Below are 18,934 nucleotides of genomic sequence, written 5' to 3'. Positions count from 1 at the left end.
CTCAGCATATCAACAAGTGTTCTGTAACTTATGATGCATTTGTGGTATTTGCTTATGTAAGCTTTAATACAAGTGCAGGTGGCTGTTAACCATTTTCAGTTCATTCTACTCTGGAATCACTTGAAAAAGCAGCTGTTTCACTGAGGCATTTTATCTTCAAAAAAATCCTTGGAAAAAAATAGCAGATAGTAAAACATTTTCTAAAAATATCCTTACTACAGAGAAAGTCTTTGTAGTTGAATAAAGTTGGTTTTTTCTACTGATTTACTTTCCTTATGTTAAAAGTAATTGAGGCCATTTTTGCACTTCAAATAATGTAGGAAGCTTTATATGGTATTTTGCTGATACTGTTTTTAAAGAGCTTAAAAATATAATAGCAGTTCTTACCTGTCTATCATATCTTTAACTTAGTTGAATGAGGTGAGGTTAAATATGGGTTTTAAAATTTGGTTGGATAGATTGAAATAACCTGGTGTTTCCTGAAGCTCAAGAACCTGTGATATGTATATTTGAGTTTCTACTGAATTATTTTTAGGATCTCTTGCTCTTGTCTGTTTCTATTCTAAGAATTCTCTTGGAACCTGTTCCAGGATAGTAGAACTCTTGGGGGTGGAGAGTGATAGAGGGGATGGAAAACAAGTGTAAACTGAATTCCGATGGTCTGGCAACTGGGTGCTTATTGCAGAAGCATTCCTATTTACTACATATAATTCTATTTTCAGAAAAGAGGACATAGAATTTTCCCATATGACAGTATATCAGTTAAAGATGTTGATTGTTATAGTCTAGTTTCCATACCCTGTTTATTTTCACAATTCATTGGTGGTAACAATTTTTAAGGGTCTTGATAATTATTTTGCTAACTTATGCTTTTACTTTTATTTATAAATTCACTTTATCTGGAAGTTTTATATAAAATTAATATAAGACAATTTGAACCATACATCCTGTTAACTTGATATATTTTCTGAGCTCTGCTTTTCCCAGAGGATTTTATTTTTCTAATACATAACTTATTTATTTTTAAAATAATTTCATTTTTTAATTGCAGTTGACATACAATATTATAAGGTATGATCAAACAATACGGTGATTGTTTAAATTTAAAAAATTTATTACAGTAAAAGACATGTTGCCATTAATCCCCCACTCAAATACTCCCCCTCAGTTCGAACACACTTCTCCCATCATTCTTGCCAACTTCTGAAGCAGTTGTGGAAGTCCTCTTTCCTGAGTGTCTTTAGTGTGCTGTCATGGCTGCCTCGGTGTCCTGAATCGATTCAAAACGTTTACCTTTTATGGTCATTTTGACTTTGGGGAAGAGCCAGAAGGTGCACGTTGCCAGATCCGGTGAATAAGGTGGATGAGGACACACTATAATGTTTTTATTTGATAGAAACGACTGTACCAGAAGTGATGTGTGACATGGAGTCTTTCCATTGTGATCAACAAATATGGTGAATGTTGCTGCCAAGTGCCATCCAGAGGAAAGGTAGGGATCTTCAATACGGGAAGTGTAGTAACTGTGTGACAAGTTTCAACTTGTTCGGTGCAGTCAGTTGGTTGAGAGAAGCTGTGTTTTAAAGTGTGCTGTAAATCCTCCATCATGACAACACTCCGTGTCACACATCTTGTGGTATACGGCAATTTCTGTCAAATGAAGACATTACGGTGTGTCCTCATCCACCTTATTCACCGATCTGGCACTGAGCGACTTCTGGCTCTTCCCCAAAGTCAAAATGATTCAGGACATCAAGGCAGCCAGGGCAGCACAACTAAAAACACTCACAAAAGAGGACTTCCATTACTGCTTCAGAAAGTGTCAAGAACAATGGAATAAGTGTGTTCGAAGTGAGGGGGCGTATTTTGAGGGGGATTAATGGCAATGTGTCTTTTACTGTAATAAATTTAAAAAATTTAAACATTCACTGTATTTTCTGATTGCACCTTGTATATTAGGTACAACATAGTGATTAGACATTTTATATAACTTATGAAATGATCACCCCGATAAATCTAGTACCCATCTGACACCATACTTAGTTATTAGTTAGTACAATAATATTGACTATATTCCTTATGTTATATTTTACAACCCCATGACTGATTTGTAACTACCAATTTGTGCATCTTAATCCTTTCCCCCTTTCTATCCATCCTTCCCAACCCCACTTCCATTTGGCAGCCATCAAAATGTTCTCTGTGTCTGTGAGTTTGTTTCTGTTTTGTTTATTTTGTTCTTTAGATTCCACATATAAGTGAAATCACATGGCATTCCAGAGGATTTTAGTAACAGTTTTTTTTTTTTTTTTTTTTACAGTGCTTGCACTGTAAACTCCCAGTTTTATCTCTGGAAGTGTTTTGCTAAACATCTTAAGCATTTGTTTATTTTTATGAACAGAAATTCAGCTATTCTGAAATTTCAGTGTTAATGTGGAGCATTATATTGACAGAAAATAAGCTAGTCTGAATTTGTTTACCAAACAAACATGCTTAGAAGCATGTTCTGGGGCCGTTATTATTTTTTTTAAGTTTTTTTTTTTTTTAACAAGGATTGTATTTGCAATATTTATGCTAATGGAGTTTTATAATAGCAATTTATGACTATGTAACCCAGAGCAGTAAACCTTAATTAAAAAAGAAAAATTATTATTCCCAAAAAATAATCCGTAAAGTAAGCCATGCATTTTTCATGTTTCACAAAGCAATTCTGGTTCAGCCATGGAACCGGGGCCATTATTTATAGTCTAATGACCTATTCATTATCAACTGTGGTTTTTGAGGATTGATGATTGGAATAGAGATGTAAAGTCCTAATATTTATACTGAATCAGTGAATTAGTAAAATATTAATAATTTGAAACATAAAGAGTCTATAGTTTTCCTGATTGACAAGTGAGGATTCAGGATCATATCAAAATGTTTGGTTGTAATATCAAGGCTACAGAAAGTATTTTTTTGTAAATCACAAAACTCAATCTTAGCATCCATTCAACTTAGCTTAAATTTATTTTCATACATGCAGATTTTCATCACCAGATGGCACTCCTGGAAGAAGAAATTCTCATTTTGTTATACTTGATGTACCCAGTTTTATTCATAAATGGGGACACTGAGGAATAAACAATAGAAAGATGAGTGGGAAAAGGATCATATGATTCAATAAAAAAAGAGAACTGTTTAGAAATCCGTAAGTACAGTCATATACCACTGAAATGGGTCGTTAAATGATTTCATCATTGTCCGCTTACACAGCTGAGCGAGTATAGCCTAGGCTACAAGCCTGTACAGCATGTTACTACTGTACTGAATACTACAGGCAGTTGTAACAGTGGTATTTGTGTATGTAAACATATCTAAACATAGAAAAGGTACAGTAAAAATATGGTATAAAAGATAGAAAATGGTACACCTGTATGGGGTGGGCACTTACCATGAATGGAGCTTGCAGGACCGGCGGTTGCTCTGGGTGAGTCAGTGAGTGAGGGATGAGTGAATGTGAAGGCCGAGGACATCACTGTCCACTACTGACGACTTACAAAGTCGACACTGTATACTTAGGCTACACTACATTTATAAAACATGAGATTAAACCAAGCACAAAGACAAGATGATGGAATCAAGAGATGTAGTAAACACGATGTATGAGGCTGCTGCTAGTGTAACACAGCATGCTGTTTTACAGCAAACTTCTTATAACTAGGAGTAGAATAACGATAAAAAGTATAGTACAGTAAATCAGTACCAGTCGTTTATCATTATCAAGCATTATGTACTGTACATAATTGTATGTGCTGTACTTTTATATGACTGGCAATGCACTAGGTTTATTTACACCAGCATCACCACAAACACATGAGGAACGCATTGCGCTATGATGGCACTAAGTGACAGGAACTTTTCAGCTCTATTGTAATCTTATGGGACCACTGTTGTATACGCAGATGCAGCCCATTGTTGACCGAGACATTGTTACATGACTGTTGGATGCTTAACTTTAGATATTTAGGATACAATTACTAATGAGTACTGATGCTCTCTAGAGTACTAATGCTCAAGGTGATTTTAGAAATAATCAAGCGATCCCTTTACTTCAGAAATGCTAATATGGTTTACATTTGTATGATGCTTCACAGTTTAAAAAATATATTTGTTCATATGTATTTATTCATATATATGAGAAAACTAAACTCAAGAGAAAACTCTAAAAAATAATAATGGCAAAACAGTGAACTTTCTTTCATATAACACAACCAAAACAACTCAAACCAACAAAATCTCAAAATTGTTAAACTCAGAAAAGGATGCAAAGTATGTACTCATTGACTGAGACACAGATTCAAACATAGTCAAAAATTTTAAACCATTTTGGGTGTGAGATAATTCTGGTTAGTTGGTTATTTGCTATTATAGTATATGTAAAAGGCAGTTCCATAATATACCTGTGGCCTTTGTCTAACATTTCAGTTAACAGAGGACCTGTTGAGAAGATAAGTAAATAACATCAGGACAGCTAACACAGAAAAAGCCTGTCAGACCCTTTCTAGCTAAAGTAGCCTTCAGGGACAAATTTTTTTGTGATGTCTGAATTGATACACTGAATTATGGTTGGTCTCCTCTATTTTAATTTAAGATACACCACAAGTCCAAAAGAGATGTAGAAATGCTAGTACAGTGTCATTTCATTCACCCGGAATGTATTAAGATTTGTAAATAGGGGAACACTCTTCCACATTATGTGAATGCTTGCTTTGAGGTCTCCATAACTGATTGTTCTAGAAAACAGAATTCCATTTATTGTTCTTTTTGGAGTCAATGGCTCTGCTATGATTTGGGCTTTTAGGTCATTCTTAATTTCTAAAAGTGCCCAGCTTCTACAGCATGTCATTTATACACATTCATCAAATGGCTCTTATGTAGGCAGCTCCTGAGTAGGGAAGGGAACAAAATAAAATGAGGTTCTGGTCTTGTTTATGATATTAAGGTAGAAAGGCAAGTTAAATACAGAAGAAATAGAGAGTTGATGAGCTAAAATATGAATTGCATCTAAGTACTGTAAACGTCAAAGGAAAGTTAATCAATAAAATGTATTTGGAAATATAATCCTAGTAATCTGTAGCCCGTTTTGGAATATTTTAAATGGACTTTTATAGAAACCTAAGAATTTTGTTAATGTGATCTTTCTCCTATTTGAATTCGTTGCCTTTATACTTATATATTGTTATGCCAAAAGTTAAAATGATCTTGAAACTTTACATTTTAGTTTTGTATGTTTGAGTATTTATCAGGGCAGGTTGTTCTTTTTTAAGGTAATGTTTTCAAGTATACATTATTTTAAATTTTTATTAAATATTGAGTATATAGACAGAATACTTAATCTTAGATATTGCTGGTTGTAATATGTATTGTGATTTCAGAGATTTTATAATATAAGTGTTTATAATCAATGGTTTGGTGATTATATATATATATATATATATATATATATATATATATATATATAAAGAACAAAACAAAGAATACTCATATACTGTCATCTAGTTAAAAAAAAATCATTATCTTTGAAGTTCCTCAGGTACCACTTCCTGATCCCAACCATTAATTAGGCAAAGTTAACTACTAACCAGAATTTGTTTATCCTTTCCTTACTTTTGTTTTTGTAGATTTATATACCGTATTTCCCCGAAAATAAGACCTATTTGGACAATCAGCTCTAATGGGTCTTTTGGAGCAAAAATGAATATAAGACCAGTCTTATTTTACTATTTTATATTATATTATATTATTTATTATATCATATCATATCATATCATAATCTGGTCTTATAGTAAAATAAGACTGGATCTTATATTAATTTTTGTCCAAAAGACGCATTAGAGCTGATTGTCTGGCTAGGTCTTATTTTCGGGGAAACACGGTTATATATAATGGCATGTAGGTAATTTTTGTACATTGATTTTTTTTTTTGTATCTCATTTTGCTAAACTTATTATAATAATTTATCTGAAGATTCTTTAGGGTTTTCAGTGTACAATGACTAGGGAAGTGATCTTTTAAAAGTATTATTTTCTTTCTTTTCTTTTTTAAATTTATTTATTGGGGTGACAATTGTTAATGAAATTACATAATTTCAAGTGTACAATTCTGTATTACATCATCTATAAATCCCATTGTGTGTTCACCACCCAGAGTCAGTTCTCCTTCCATCACCATATATTTGATCCCCTTTACCCTCATCTCCCTCCCCCCAAAAGTATTATTTTCTAATCTTTGAGTGTGTGTCTTTCACTTGTCATAGTGTGCTAGCCAGGACCTCCGATTTAAACAGGAAGCAATTATGTCAGCAACTCCTGGTTGTTGTTGTTTTTGCCATCTTTTTATAATTTTATTAAATTTGTTGGGTGACATTAGTTAATAAGACTATATAGGTTTTAAGTGTACAATTCTGTAATAATATCACTTGTATATTGCATTGTGTGTTCACTCAAAGTCAGGTTTTCTTTCGTTACCATATATTTGACCTCTATTCTACCTCCCCCACCCTCCTTTCCATCTGGTAACCGCAATACTATTTATTGTATGTGTCTATGAGTTTTTGTTTGTTTGTCTTGTTTGTTTGCTTGCTTTCTGTTTTATGTCCCACATATGAGTGAAATCATATGGTATGTTTGTCTTCTAAAAGTAGTACTTTTAACCTTTGATTGGTTATTCAGTGTGGTTTTTGCTGTATGTGTATGTAGGTACCCTTTTATTAAGTCAAAGAAATATCCTTGTTTCCTAAGAATTTTTATTTTGAGTGCATGTTGAACCATCTTGTAAGTGGTAAACAGTGTTAAATTCTAATTTTAATGCCTTTTCTCTGTTGCTTGTATGATCATTTCAGCGTGAAGTGGCAGTGTGGTCATACTACTGCTTGCTTTTTCATTAAGATCCTCATTCCTCTGAATCATACACTTGGAAAACGGGGTCCTTTCAAAAGATAACCGCTATGGGAGACTCCATTATTTCTGGTTTCAATCCAGTGTGTTATCCTTTGTACCATATTTTGCCGGGTATAATGTGCCCCTGTGTATAATACGCACCCACGTTTTGGGCCCAAACTTTCAGGGAAACGGAATCAGTACCACCCATATATAACGCACATCCTTATTTTTCCCTCACAAATTTGGGCAAAAAAGTGCACATCATACATGGCAAAGTATGCTATTTTGTATTTTTTGTTGGGAAGTACCTCTTGTAGACCTGGAACTTTTAACCTTTGCCAGGAGCTGTGGATGCAGAAGTACTGTGTGGATGACAATAGAGTGCAAGGCTGAAGGAAATAACAGTTTAGGGTCCCGCTGGCTGTTCTCTGGGTAGAGATGAGCATAGATACAGAGGTGCGTGCTTGCTTATTATTTATTTACAGATAAATAAATGTCACTTTAATAGGCAAAATAAATAAATGTCACTTTAATAGGCAATGAAGACTTTGAGAAATGTGATTAAGAAATTTTCCTTTCCTTGACCAGAAGAATATTAAGGAAATTGTTTCCAAGTGGGTATTCTTGCTTTACTGCTATCCCTTTGCAAAAATGATTTGTAATTAAAGTGGATTGTTAAAACTTTTTACACGTTCCCTATAGTCTGAAATGTTATGACCATTCTAAATTAAAATTTTCAATTTGCCATATATTGCCTCTCTTCCTTTTCAACTTTTTCTTCATTGTACTATTTTCCAACTCCTTTCCTGCCCTTTGTTTTGAAGCCTGTTTTCTGTAGAGGCAAGGTTCCTTCAAGTTCAAGTGCAGATACCTTGAAGTAGCTCTAACAGAGCCACGCCAAAGTCCTAGTAGGTTTATGATTCTGCTTTGAAATATACTAGTTTTATACATAATACTTTCCCCATTTAGGGCCTTGGCAGCAGAGAGAGAAATCTGCCTATTTATTTAGTTAGTTATTTATTTAAAGAAGGGCGCAGCTCACAGTGGGATCCCATGCTGGGATCGAACCGGCAACTTTGATGCTGCCAGCTCCTCGCTCTAAGCAACTGAGCTAACCGGCCACCCCGTGCCTCTTTAAAAAGAGGACCTTGAGAAGGCTGATAATGTGCTTCTAGGCTTTCCTGTGGGGGGAGGGGGGCGCATACAGCCTGAAGGAGATGGGTTGGAACAGTTAGGGCAGTGTAGTATGCCTCTTTCCTGGATCTCATCCATTGAATCATCTTGTAAGTGGTAAACAGTTAAATTCCAATTTTAATTTTAACGTAGTAGGTTCAACATTAAAAAAAAAAAAATTGATGTGTAGTGCAATATTTACATTATTGTTTTACGTGCTATATTTAAGTAAGTTGATTCAAGTAGATATTTGTAGGTCATAGAGGGTTAATCTCTATCCAATTTATGCTCTTAAATGTGATTTGGAGGGAAGAATATATAGGTTTTCCTACTGTGTTTCCCCGAAAATAAGACTAGCCAGACAATCAACTCTAATGCATTTTTTGGAGCAAAAGTTAATATAAGACCGGGTCTTATATAATATTTTACTACATTTTACTATAACATAATAGTGGGTCTTATATAATATGTAATATATAATGTATAATACATATTGTAATATAATACCAGGTCTTGTATTAATTTTTGCTCCAAAAAATGCACTAGAGCTGATTGTCCGGCTAGGTCTTATTTTCAGGGAAACACGGTACTAATTATAATAATCTAAAATAGCAGACCTTTAACATTGTCATTAGCTGATTGGGTTTGTACCATCTCAGCAGGTCTTGATGAGAACCCTTTTCTTTAGAAAGGACATAGGTAGTATGTTGATAAAATACTAAGTATAAGTTTATTAAGGGTCAGAGGGTATGTGTGTTCCCTGATTGATGCATTTGGGATCAGAGCAGGTACCTTTTGTTTGTAGGGGAGTAGAGAACCCATTAAAAAAGCTTGTGAATTCTGAGATTTTGTTTCATGACCAAATGAGCCGTTACATTTTTAATTTTGCTCGATCAGAGATGCCCTTAAGTTTTAAGTATATTTTAGACCTTTACTAAATTCTTAGAGCGGGGCTTTAGCTCTTAGATATCACATTTTGAATTGGATTATTGCCAGATAAAATCTTGGCTGGATGCAATGTTGTCTTTAGGTTCAAATACCAACTGCAAACGGGAAGAAGCAGATAAAGCTACATGTAGTAGTAACTACATACAGTGGTAAAATAATTACTGATTAAAATTCTTGGTGTTTGAGATTTTTGTTATAATTGCTATAATAGTAAATCTTAGACTTTCAGATTGCATTAGTAAAATTGGCTTAAGAGCTGACAGGAGAATCTAAAATCCTAGTGGGTTGTTTTTTGAGAATTTGTATTCTAGAGAACCTTTGTTTTATCTCATGGTTTTTCCTTATTCTTGTATTTTATCCTTACCTTTTAACTATGATTTGGGAGTTTTGCTTACCATGCCTGCTTTCTTGCAGATTTTCTATTTTGTACATACGTTGTTTTGTATATACTGTATATGATGAGTTCGGTGAGCAGTGACCGTTCCCGAGGTTCTTGGGAAAAAACACAGATTTCAGCAACACAGTCAACACAACTACAGAAACAAGTAGTACAGGTAAGTTTTTGTGGAACTCTTGTTTATCTTGTTTAGAATTACAGAAATTAAGGGAGCACATATGCCTTAACGTTCTTCTCCTTTGTAGCAAACCTCAGGACTTTAAACTTTGTTTTTAAAAACTAGATATAGTATATAATAGGAAAGAGGAAATACTGATTCAGGTGCAGTTGGATGTTGTTCCTTAACTATTCAATCCTGAACTTTTCCTGCTACCGATTAGCATCTAGGCCATCTCCTTTTCTTTATTATTAATCTAGGTCCCTGGAATGTAATTTGAAAATCCAAAGAATATAGAGAAATACTACTCTGAGGTAGAGATATATTTGAATTATAAGAAACTTATGATAAGCTGCTTATTCTTTCAAGTGTTGTTCCCTGGGTAGAGTGCTTTAATCTTAGAATGTCTTTTAATTAACAAGATCCATTTGTATAAAATATGTGATGTTAAAGAGTCCCTCCTTCAATTTGTTTATATTATTATTTTAAATGAAGTGAGACAATCCAATTAAAACACTAAACACAGTACCTGGTACAAAATTGAACATTCTATATAAGTTATTCATTAAATTGGCAAGTCTTTTTTTCCGAGGCGGTATGGCAATAAGTAGATAAACTGTATGCAGTCCATTATAATTTCAGATTGGTGATTTGACTATACTTTGATAGCTAATTACAAGTACTTTTTATAATCATTCACACCCAATTGCCCTGTTGATATTAAGGGACATAAAGAGTGGACTCTACTTAATTGTTTGTTACATTTTAAAATATGTTAGCTTTGTATTTTGCTGCTGTCAATAAACATTTCGTCTCTGTTATTTAATGCTTGCTCCTAAATACACTTACCCTGATAGGTATATTTATTCATAACTGATTAAGAAAGACTATTGGAAAAATTCGGACTTTTTGGACTAAGCCCTCCCTTTATAAATGAATGCTTAAGAAAATGTTTCATGAATAGCCTCTTATCAAAGAAATTACAAGTTAGGAGCAATCATAGGTGCAATCCTACTAATAATCAAAGAAATAAATTAAAACAAAGATTTTTTTGTTTGTTTATCAAATCAATAAGGATTAAAAGTGTCGTCTTCTGAAGGAGGGCCAAGTGAAATGTTGGGAATGTAAACTTCTGTCTCCCACTCAAGTAAAGTCAGTCCTTGGGCTGATTTCCAGAGAATCAGAGTCTCCAGACTGGAGGAGGGAGGGCTCCCATCCTCACAATGGTTGTCACTAAGAGTTTTTCCATAGGCCCTTTGGGGATGGCTCATTTTATCTAATTAGAAGAAAAAACTGCCAACTGACCTGTGGGAAGGATTCCTAGACCCTTAGATAACTAATTTATTTTTCTTTTTATGAAAGTATTGTGAGAATTTCTCAAAGCAATATTATGCATTAGTAAAATTGTTCATGTTCATTTATCCATTAATCCCATTCGGGGAAGTATATCCTAAGGGAAGAACCTTAAAGGGAGCGGGGGAGGTTTTATTCCGTAAGATTATTGTCCAGTTCTAAATGTCTAATGGTAGAGGTGTTCTGACATAACCTATTAAGGTAGCAGGATGTGAAAGAGAAAACCATGAGCTCTTTTGAATCTGAATAAACCTGGGTTTGGGCCACTTTATCAGTTAGATGAATTACTTAAGTCTCTTTGCACCTCAGTTTTTAAAAAACATGCTTTGAGAGTTAGAAAATAATTTCAAGCGTAGTACACATTTCTGAATCTCATCCAGATGTTGACACTGGTACCTCTTTTCTTTTATCCTTTGCTCCTTCCTTCTACAGAGGACAAACACCTTTTCCCTGAATCTCTTGAGAATAAGTTGCAGATGTGGTGCTACTTTACCTGTAAACATTTGAGTGTGTACAGTATTTTTTTAAAAAACCACCTTTTACATAGTCACAGCACAATTACCAAAAATCAGGAAATCATCTCATTAATCTACAGATCGTATTCATATATTCCTGATTGTCCCAATAATGTCCTTTTTAGCTAATTAAGTCCTTGTAAGATCAAGGACTTGATCTTTTGTCTGATATTTTGTCATGATTGGGGTTATGCATTTTTGGTAGAAATAGCACAGAAGTGATGATCTGTTCTTAATGCATCATATCATGATTGACAGAACATAGGATTATCCTATATACTGATGGTCAATTTTATCATTTGGTTAAAGTGATATCATTTGGTTAATGTTTCTCTAGTATCGTGGGTAGATAAAAACTCTAGTTTTTAAAAATGTAAAATGGAGTTTTATATATTTGCAGAAGATGGTTGTAAGGAGTTAGAAATTGTATAAGGTGTGACCAGGAAGTGGTAACTTTTATTATATATTTCATGTAAGTTATGAAGTGACTGTAACATTTGAAATCATGATGGGAAATGCCTCGTTTCTGATCAACTGAGAAATGATGCAAAATTATAATTATAGTATAGCACTGCTGTTAAGACATTTAAGAGTCTAGTAGACTGTGTTAATGTGTATGTATCTTTGGGTGATGGGCATAAGGATGACTTAAAAAAATCCTACTTCATCATATTTTCCAAAATTTCTGGGTGACAGATCCAACAAAAACATTTGACTCCATTAGAAAAGTTATCAGGCGCAGCCGGATGGCACAGTTGGTTAGAGCGCGAGCTCTCAACAACAAGGTTGCTGGTTTTCAATTCCCTCATGAGATGGTGGGCTGCGCCCCTGCAAATAAAGATTGAAAATGTCAACTGGACTTGGAGCTGAGGTGCCCCCTCCACAACTAGATTGAAGGTCAACGACTTGGAGCTGATGGGCCCTGGAGAAACACACTGTTCCCCAATATTTCCCAATAAAATTTATTGAAAAAGAAAAAGAAAAGCTATCAATACATTCTTTATTGTGAAAGTAGCTTAGCTCACTATAAACCACATGAATGGAAGAGAGACCCAGAGGAAGACGTTAGTAATGCTGCTTTACTTGGCAAGGCCTTTTTTCAACTTGGTAGTTGTATGATAGATGTCACTAATGTTTGTTGTAGGGGAGGACGTACTATCTTGTTTAACTTTGAATTACCAGTTGATTTTTGCTTATTCCTCTGATTTCACAAGCTATGGAGAACTTGTGTCATTTCCTAGAGCTCAGCCTGGCAATTTTTCTATCATATTCTGATTTATGTTTGGTGGTTTGTTTATGTAATACTAATTTACTTCTTGACTAGGGTAGTTAGCAAAGATAAAAATATTTAAAGTTCGGATTTAAAATGCTTTATATTTCATTAATGTACTCTGTTAGCATTGATTGCAATACTGTACTTGTTAAATAGCTGTTAAGTGCATCAGATGGTTCATATACCCTTTTAGGAACAAAATAGATGATATCACTGAAGAGAAATGCAAAGAATATTTGAGTCATAGTACTTAAGCTGATAAAGCTAAGCCTGAATAATTAGTAATTGGTATTTATCTTACATGTAGTAATGAATAGTGACTTTACAGTTAGAAATGTGTGGGTGAAACAGTATCCAACTGAACATACAGAAATATGTAAAAGCCCCCACTGTTGGCCTGTAGCGAAGTGTTATTATTAACAAGTATTCTACTTATAATCTTTAGTGAAAGTCTGTCAACTTGAGTGTTGTATTTTATAAGGTATTTTAGGAGCGGCCGGTTAGCTCTGTTGGTTAGAGCACGTGCTCTTAACAACAGGGTTCCCGGTTTGATTCTTTCAGGGGATGGTGGGCTGCGTCCCCTGAACTAGATTGAAAACGATTCGAAGCTGAGCTGTGCCCTCCACAACTAGATTCGAAGGACAACGACTTGGAGCTGATGGGCCCTGGAAAAAAACACACTGTTACCCAATAAAAAAACTGAAAGAAAAAAAAAAAAAAGATATTTTGATGGAGTCAGGAGCTTTCTTTGTTTCTGCTACTTGTGTACATTTAGTAAGCACAGGCAGTTTTCAGGTTTAAATAGTGCTGCCTCTAGAGCTATTTGTGGCTGTTTACCCCCCCTGACCTATTAACTTAATTGATCCTACACCCTTTATCAGAAAGATACTACAGCTGGAGTCCCTGGCTTTGGCCTAATATTCTGTGACATTTCTATTCTATATTCTGTATTTTCTGTCTGAAATGTCTTTTGAGTCAGACATTCTTCTAATGCACACTGTATAGTGAGTCATCGGGTGTCCACAAGTGGTTTGCGATTTACTTTCCTGGATTTTTTTTCTTTTTAGCCTTTTATTTTTACTCCTGTTCAACATGTTTCCACTCCTTTTCCTTTGCATTTTCTTTTTGACTGTCTCCAGGGCTGCTTCTGATCTGTTGAAAATTTTTCCACTAATATTTTATTATGAATATGTTCAAATACAAAGAAAAGTTGAGTTGTACAGTAAGCACCCATATACTCAATTATTTTTTTGCTATATTTGCTTTATCACATTTATCCATCATTCTGTCTTATTTTTTGATGCATTTCAAAGTAAATTAAAGACATCAATCTACTCTACCGCTCATTAATCATGAGTTTAATATTTTGGGCGGCTGATTAGCTCAGTTGGTTAGAGTGCGGTGTTTTTAACAAGGTTGCTGGTTCGATCCCCACATGGGCCACTCTGAACTGTGCCCTCCACAACTAGATTGAAACAACTTCTTGAGTTGGAGCTGATGGGTCCTGGAAAAATACACTTAAAATAAATAAAAAGTTAAAAAAAAAGTAAAGAAAACAATATTTGTTCAGGTCTCCCTTGTTTTTAAAGGTAAAATTTACACAGATACATTTTAAATGTATGAGATAATTTTCTGTTGGATGCATATACCTGTGTAACCTAGTCCCCTGTCAAGGCACAGAAAATCATCCACATCCCAGAAAGTTCTGCTGGTTTTATTTTGTTTTCTTGGTGCAAACATCCTGCCTGCTTTAGGGTTCTGGTGATTTTATGTGCTGCTGACTGCTTTCACCTTGCTTCCAACCTCATTTCCATCTTGTGTACCTCTTTTCAGGCTCTTGCAGGTTTCCCAGTCCACTCTTACAGTGGACTGTATTTTCCCAGTTTGCACATGTTGTCACTTTCCTCTGTCTTCAAGTATAAAAGGACACACACAAAAAAATCATCTCCCTTTACACCCCTTCTAATCGCAACCACACTAGCCTAGGCCCTCATTGCTACATTCTTAGACTGTTAAAATAGCTTCCTCCTTCACTGAAAGTCAGCGTGAGTGATGTACTGGACACTACACACCTCTGGTAGTTAAGAGGCCTGTGCCAATAACACCCAACATAAAAGCATGAGTAAGTTACTTAGAGGCACAGTACAGAGTTGAACTGAATTGCTATCTTTAACATCCTTTGCAGCAATAAAACTAGAAGCACTGCTTTGTGACTTAATCATTTTTATAATAGGAACTTTTGATCTTATAGAAAGATAGCGCTTCATGGATGAATAATTTCATGATGGTTGTTTTCCAGATTGCTGTGGCCCTATTCTGTGTACACTTTTAATATGTTTATCTCAAGTTTGCATACATACTGCAAGGGTGTATATTTGGACATTTTCCTGTGTTTGTATAGAGACATATATACTTTCTACTTAAAAGCCATAAGGAATTAGTTTATGCATATATTCTACTTTCCTTGCCTAATTGCTTAAGGACTTATCCAATTGCTTTAATTAGACCCTCCAATACAAATGGCTAGAACCAATATTCTGTTCTTGGTCTTCGGGGGAAAGCTTTCACTCAATTTCACCGTTGACTATGATGTTAGCTGTGGGGTTTTTGTAGTTGTTGGACCTTATCAAATGCTTTTTCTGTGAAATGATCACGTGTTGTTCTCCTAATGCTCTCCTAATACGGTGTGTTACATTGATTTTGAGATGTTAAACAACTTTGTATTTCTGGGATGAACCTCACTTGATCATAATCCATTTTGTATGCTGCTGGTTTGCTAGGGCTGTGGAGGATTTTCCTCTATATTGATGAGATATTTTTTGTAGTTATCTTTTCTTGTGATGTTTTTTCTTTTGGTATCAGGGTGTAATACTGATAGAATGAGTTAAGAAGTGTTCCCTTCTCTATTTTTCGGATGAGTTTGTGAAGAATTGGTGATTAGGGGTAATTCTTTCATTATTTGGTAGAATTTATCAGTAAAGCTGTCTGGGCCTGGGCTTTTCTGGGTGGGAAGTTTTTTGATGACTAATTCAACTGCTTCACTTGTTACAGGTTTGCACTTTACCTTGAGTCAGTTTCAGTCAGTTTGCATCTTTGTCAATTTTTGTCTAGGTTTTCTAATTTGGTGGCATATACTTGTTCATGTATAATTCTTTTTATTCCTCTAAAGTTGGTTGTGGTGTTTCCCATTTCAGCCCTACTTTTAATAACTTGAGTCTTCTCTCTGTTTTTTTGGTTGTTCTAGCTAAAGGTTTGTCAGTTGTCAATTTTGTTGACCCTCTTCCCTGAACCAAGTTTTGGTTTCTTTGGTTTTTCTCTTATTTTTCTATTCTTTATTTCATTAATTTCTACTGTAGTCTTTATTATTTCCTTCTTTAAAATACCTTTTTGGAATCACTGTTTTGGAATAAGTTTAAGATTTGCCAAAGTTGGAAAATGACACAGAGGTCTCTTTAACATTCACTCAGCTTTCCTTAATGTTAACATTTTACATCAATTGGCAAACTTTTTCTATAATGGGTAATGTAGCAAATATTTTATGCTTTGCAGGCTGCACCTGGTCTGTTGCATGCTCTTTGTTTTTTAACAACATTTTTAAAATGTTAAAACATTTCTTAGGCATATCACACAAATTCAGATCTCAGGTTGTAGTTTGCTAACCTCTGTTTTACATAACCATTTGTCAAGACTGAGATAATAACATTGGTACAATATTATTAACTAAATACTGACTTTATTTGGATTTCACTAGTTTTTAAACTAAGGTCCCTTTCTGTTCCAGGATCCAATCCAATTAGTTGTCTCTTTAGTCTCTTCTGACCTGCCACAGTTTTTCAATCTTTCCTTGTTTTTCATGACTATCACACCTTTAAAGAGTACATTTATCAGTTTTTAAAATAATTGGTTACTTATCCTCTGAAGGCAAATTATTAGTATTTTTGAAAATATTATGAATTTATGGATTTAAACATTTGATGGGTGTCAGTCACTCTTAGTTATCCTTTTTGAAGTTTAAATCATTCTATCTTTGGCCAGTGCAAGTCTCTTCAAGTTGTCTCCTGAGAGTTTTTTGTTTTTTTAACTATAGTCGACATTGAATATTAGTTTGAAGCGTACATTATAGTGATTTGACATTTATATACCTTACAAAGTGATCACAATAAGTCTAGTAACCATCTGTCACCATACATAGTTATAATGTTATTGACTCTGGTCCCTATGTTGTGTATTACATCCTCATGATTCTTGAGTCATGGCCCCGAAGTGCTTTTTGACTTGGTCCTAACATCTTTGGATAGTTACTGTGATAGTTTCTTCATAAACTGGTATGACAAGATATTCCAGACTTATCTTGTGCACTTCTTGCTTTGTACCTAGAATCAGCTATTGCTCTAATGAGCTCTGTTATCTTTTAGTGGGAAATGGTATTTAGAGACCTCAAGCTGGTAACTTTACTGATGTTTATTGTTATTGGGTTGGTCATTGTTCATAGGTCTCTTCATTGAATGGAGCTATGAAAAAAATGTTTATTTTTTTAAAAAACTTTTATTTATTTAAGTGTGTTTTTCCAGGACCCATCAGCTCCAAGTCAAGTAGTTGTTTCAATCTAATTGTGGAGGGTGCAGCTCACAGTGGCCCATGTGGGGATCGAACCGGCAACCTTGTAGTTAAGAGCACCGTGCTCGAACCAACTGAGCTAACTGGCCGTCCTGAAAAAATTTTTCTCGTAAGGGAAAATGCCTGATGAGTTAATGCTGATCATTTAAATTCAGGACTACTTTTATATCACATGTAAATCACCTCCACACTGATAATCCTGGTTCCCTGAGAACTGGAGATGGTAAAATTACAAAATGCCAAAAGCACTCATTTGCTTTATCCCACTTTACGTATAACTGTCTAAGAATAACAATACTAATATCACCATCATGTTTTCCCCATTCTTACTTTCGTGTCTCCCCAGCCCAGCCTTTATCATTTTAAAAAGTAGGAGAGGCTCTTTTTTCATTCCAGAGGCTTCCGGAAATATTGGTTTGTTTTTATAAAATATCGTGGTCATTGGCATCAGAATTTGACACACTAAATATAAAGGTTTAAATTCTCTCTGCTGGGGCAGGAAGCTGTGTATCAATCTCTGTGTAAGAATTTTCTGGATTTAGGATTTTAAATTTTATCTGAAGTTAGTTGATAGAATAAATGTCTAATCAAATATTATCTGCACACTGATTTCAAGGAAACTACTTGGTTCAATTGATTTAACTCCTTTCTGTACATAGTAGCTTTCAAACCCACAACAGTAACATGCAGGATGGTCACACTTGTATATACTCGAGGGCCTTGGTCTTAATCAATATTGATGAACATTATTCAGTAACCAAGAGGCACTCTGTGTGGGGACCTGGGAAGTGTGACTGCAGTCCTTTTACACAATAGGAATTGCACAGCCAGACTTGTTTTCACTGTTTGCTGTCTCATGCTTCCTTGTACCTGGGAACCATTGTCAGCTGTTACTCCATTATTCCATTACATAGCCAATGTTTTGGGTTATCTAGAGTAAATTAGTCACTCTGCTAGAGTTCAATAATTTGTCATTTGCTTTCTTCTATGTGAGAGTTACTATGGGGTTTTACCCTGTGACAGTCTTAATACAAGTCCTCTTCAATTAATACCCTTAAAAGCATATTTTATTTGATAGAGGTGGACCTCATGTGAAAAATGATAATGTTATAGCCAGTGCAGGCCTGAATGTCAGATAGGTGCACTCACTGCTTCAGGGTACGGCCTTTGGGACCCATGTCAGCTCAGTTGGCCATAAGCCATCTGGAAGTGCAGAGACCCTTCCTCCCTTTCTTAAAATAGTTCTATATCTACATAGTACTTTGTTCATGTACCCATTGTATACTATACCGTGTTTCCCGGAAAATAAGACCTAGCCGGACCATCAACCCTAATGCGTCTTTTGGAGCAAAAATTAATATAAGACCAAGTCTTATTTTACTATAATATGACTGGGAATATAATATAATACCGGGTCTTATATTAATTTTTGCTCCAAAAGATGCATTAGAGCAGATTGGCCGGCTAGGTTTTATTTTCAGGGAAACATGGTACTTTCTCCCTTTGAGACATCATTTAGTTTTATTTCTAAAATAAGTATATACTTAATAGTCAACATTAATACTATGTCAGTGTCTC

The 18,934-nt window shown here is 34.8% G+C and overlaps 1 protein-coding gene across 7 annotated transcripts in view; it reads left to right on the top strand.

Moving 5' to 3' along the window:
- Positions 1 to 18,934, top strand: part of UBAP2 (ubiquitin associated protein 2) — a 102,838-nt gene that overhangs the window by 13,970 nt on the left and 69,934 nt on the right. For 4 of the 7 annotated variants that reach the window (XM_081065430.1, XM_081065429.1, XM_081065428.1 and 1 more), the window contains exon 2: positions 9,459 to 9,598. The exons of 2 other annotated variants lie outside the window; for them this stretch is intronic. In XM_081065430.1, coding sequence (XP_080921556.1) covers positions 9,500 to 9,598 — 99 coding nt within the window. In that variant the 5' untranslated portion in view covers positions 9,459 to 9,499. Of the gene's footprint in view, positions 1 to 1,396; positions 1,493 to 9,458; positions 9,599 to 18,934 lie in introns of all 7 variants that reach the window. One more of the 7 variants, XM_081065427.1, reaches the window with a different exon arrangement.

Source organism: Rhinolophus hipposideros, assembly GCF_964194185.1.
Source record: "Rhinolophus hipposideros genome assembly, chromosome: 11".
Classification (NCBI taxonomy): Eukaryota; Metazoa; Chordata; class Mammalia; order Chiroptera; family Rhinolophidae; genus Rhinolophus; species Rhinolophus hipposideros.
The sequence above is the reverse complement of the archived record's forward strand: the minus strand, read 5'-3'. Positions and strand labels throughout refer to the sequence as shown.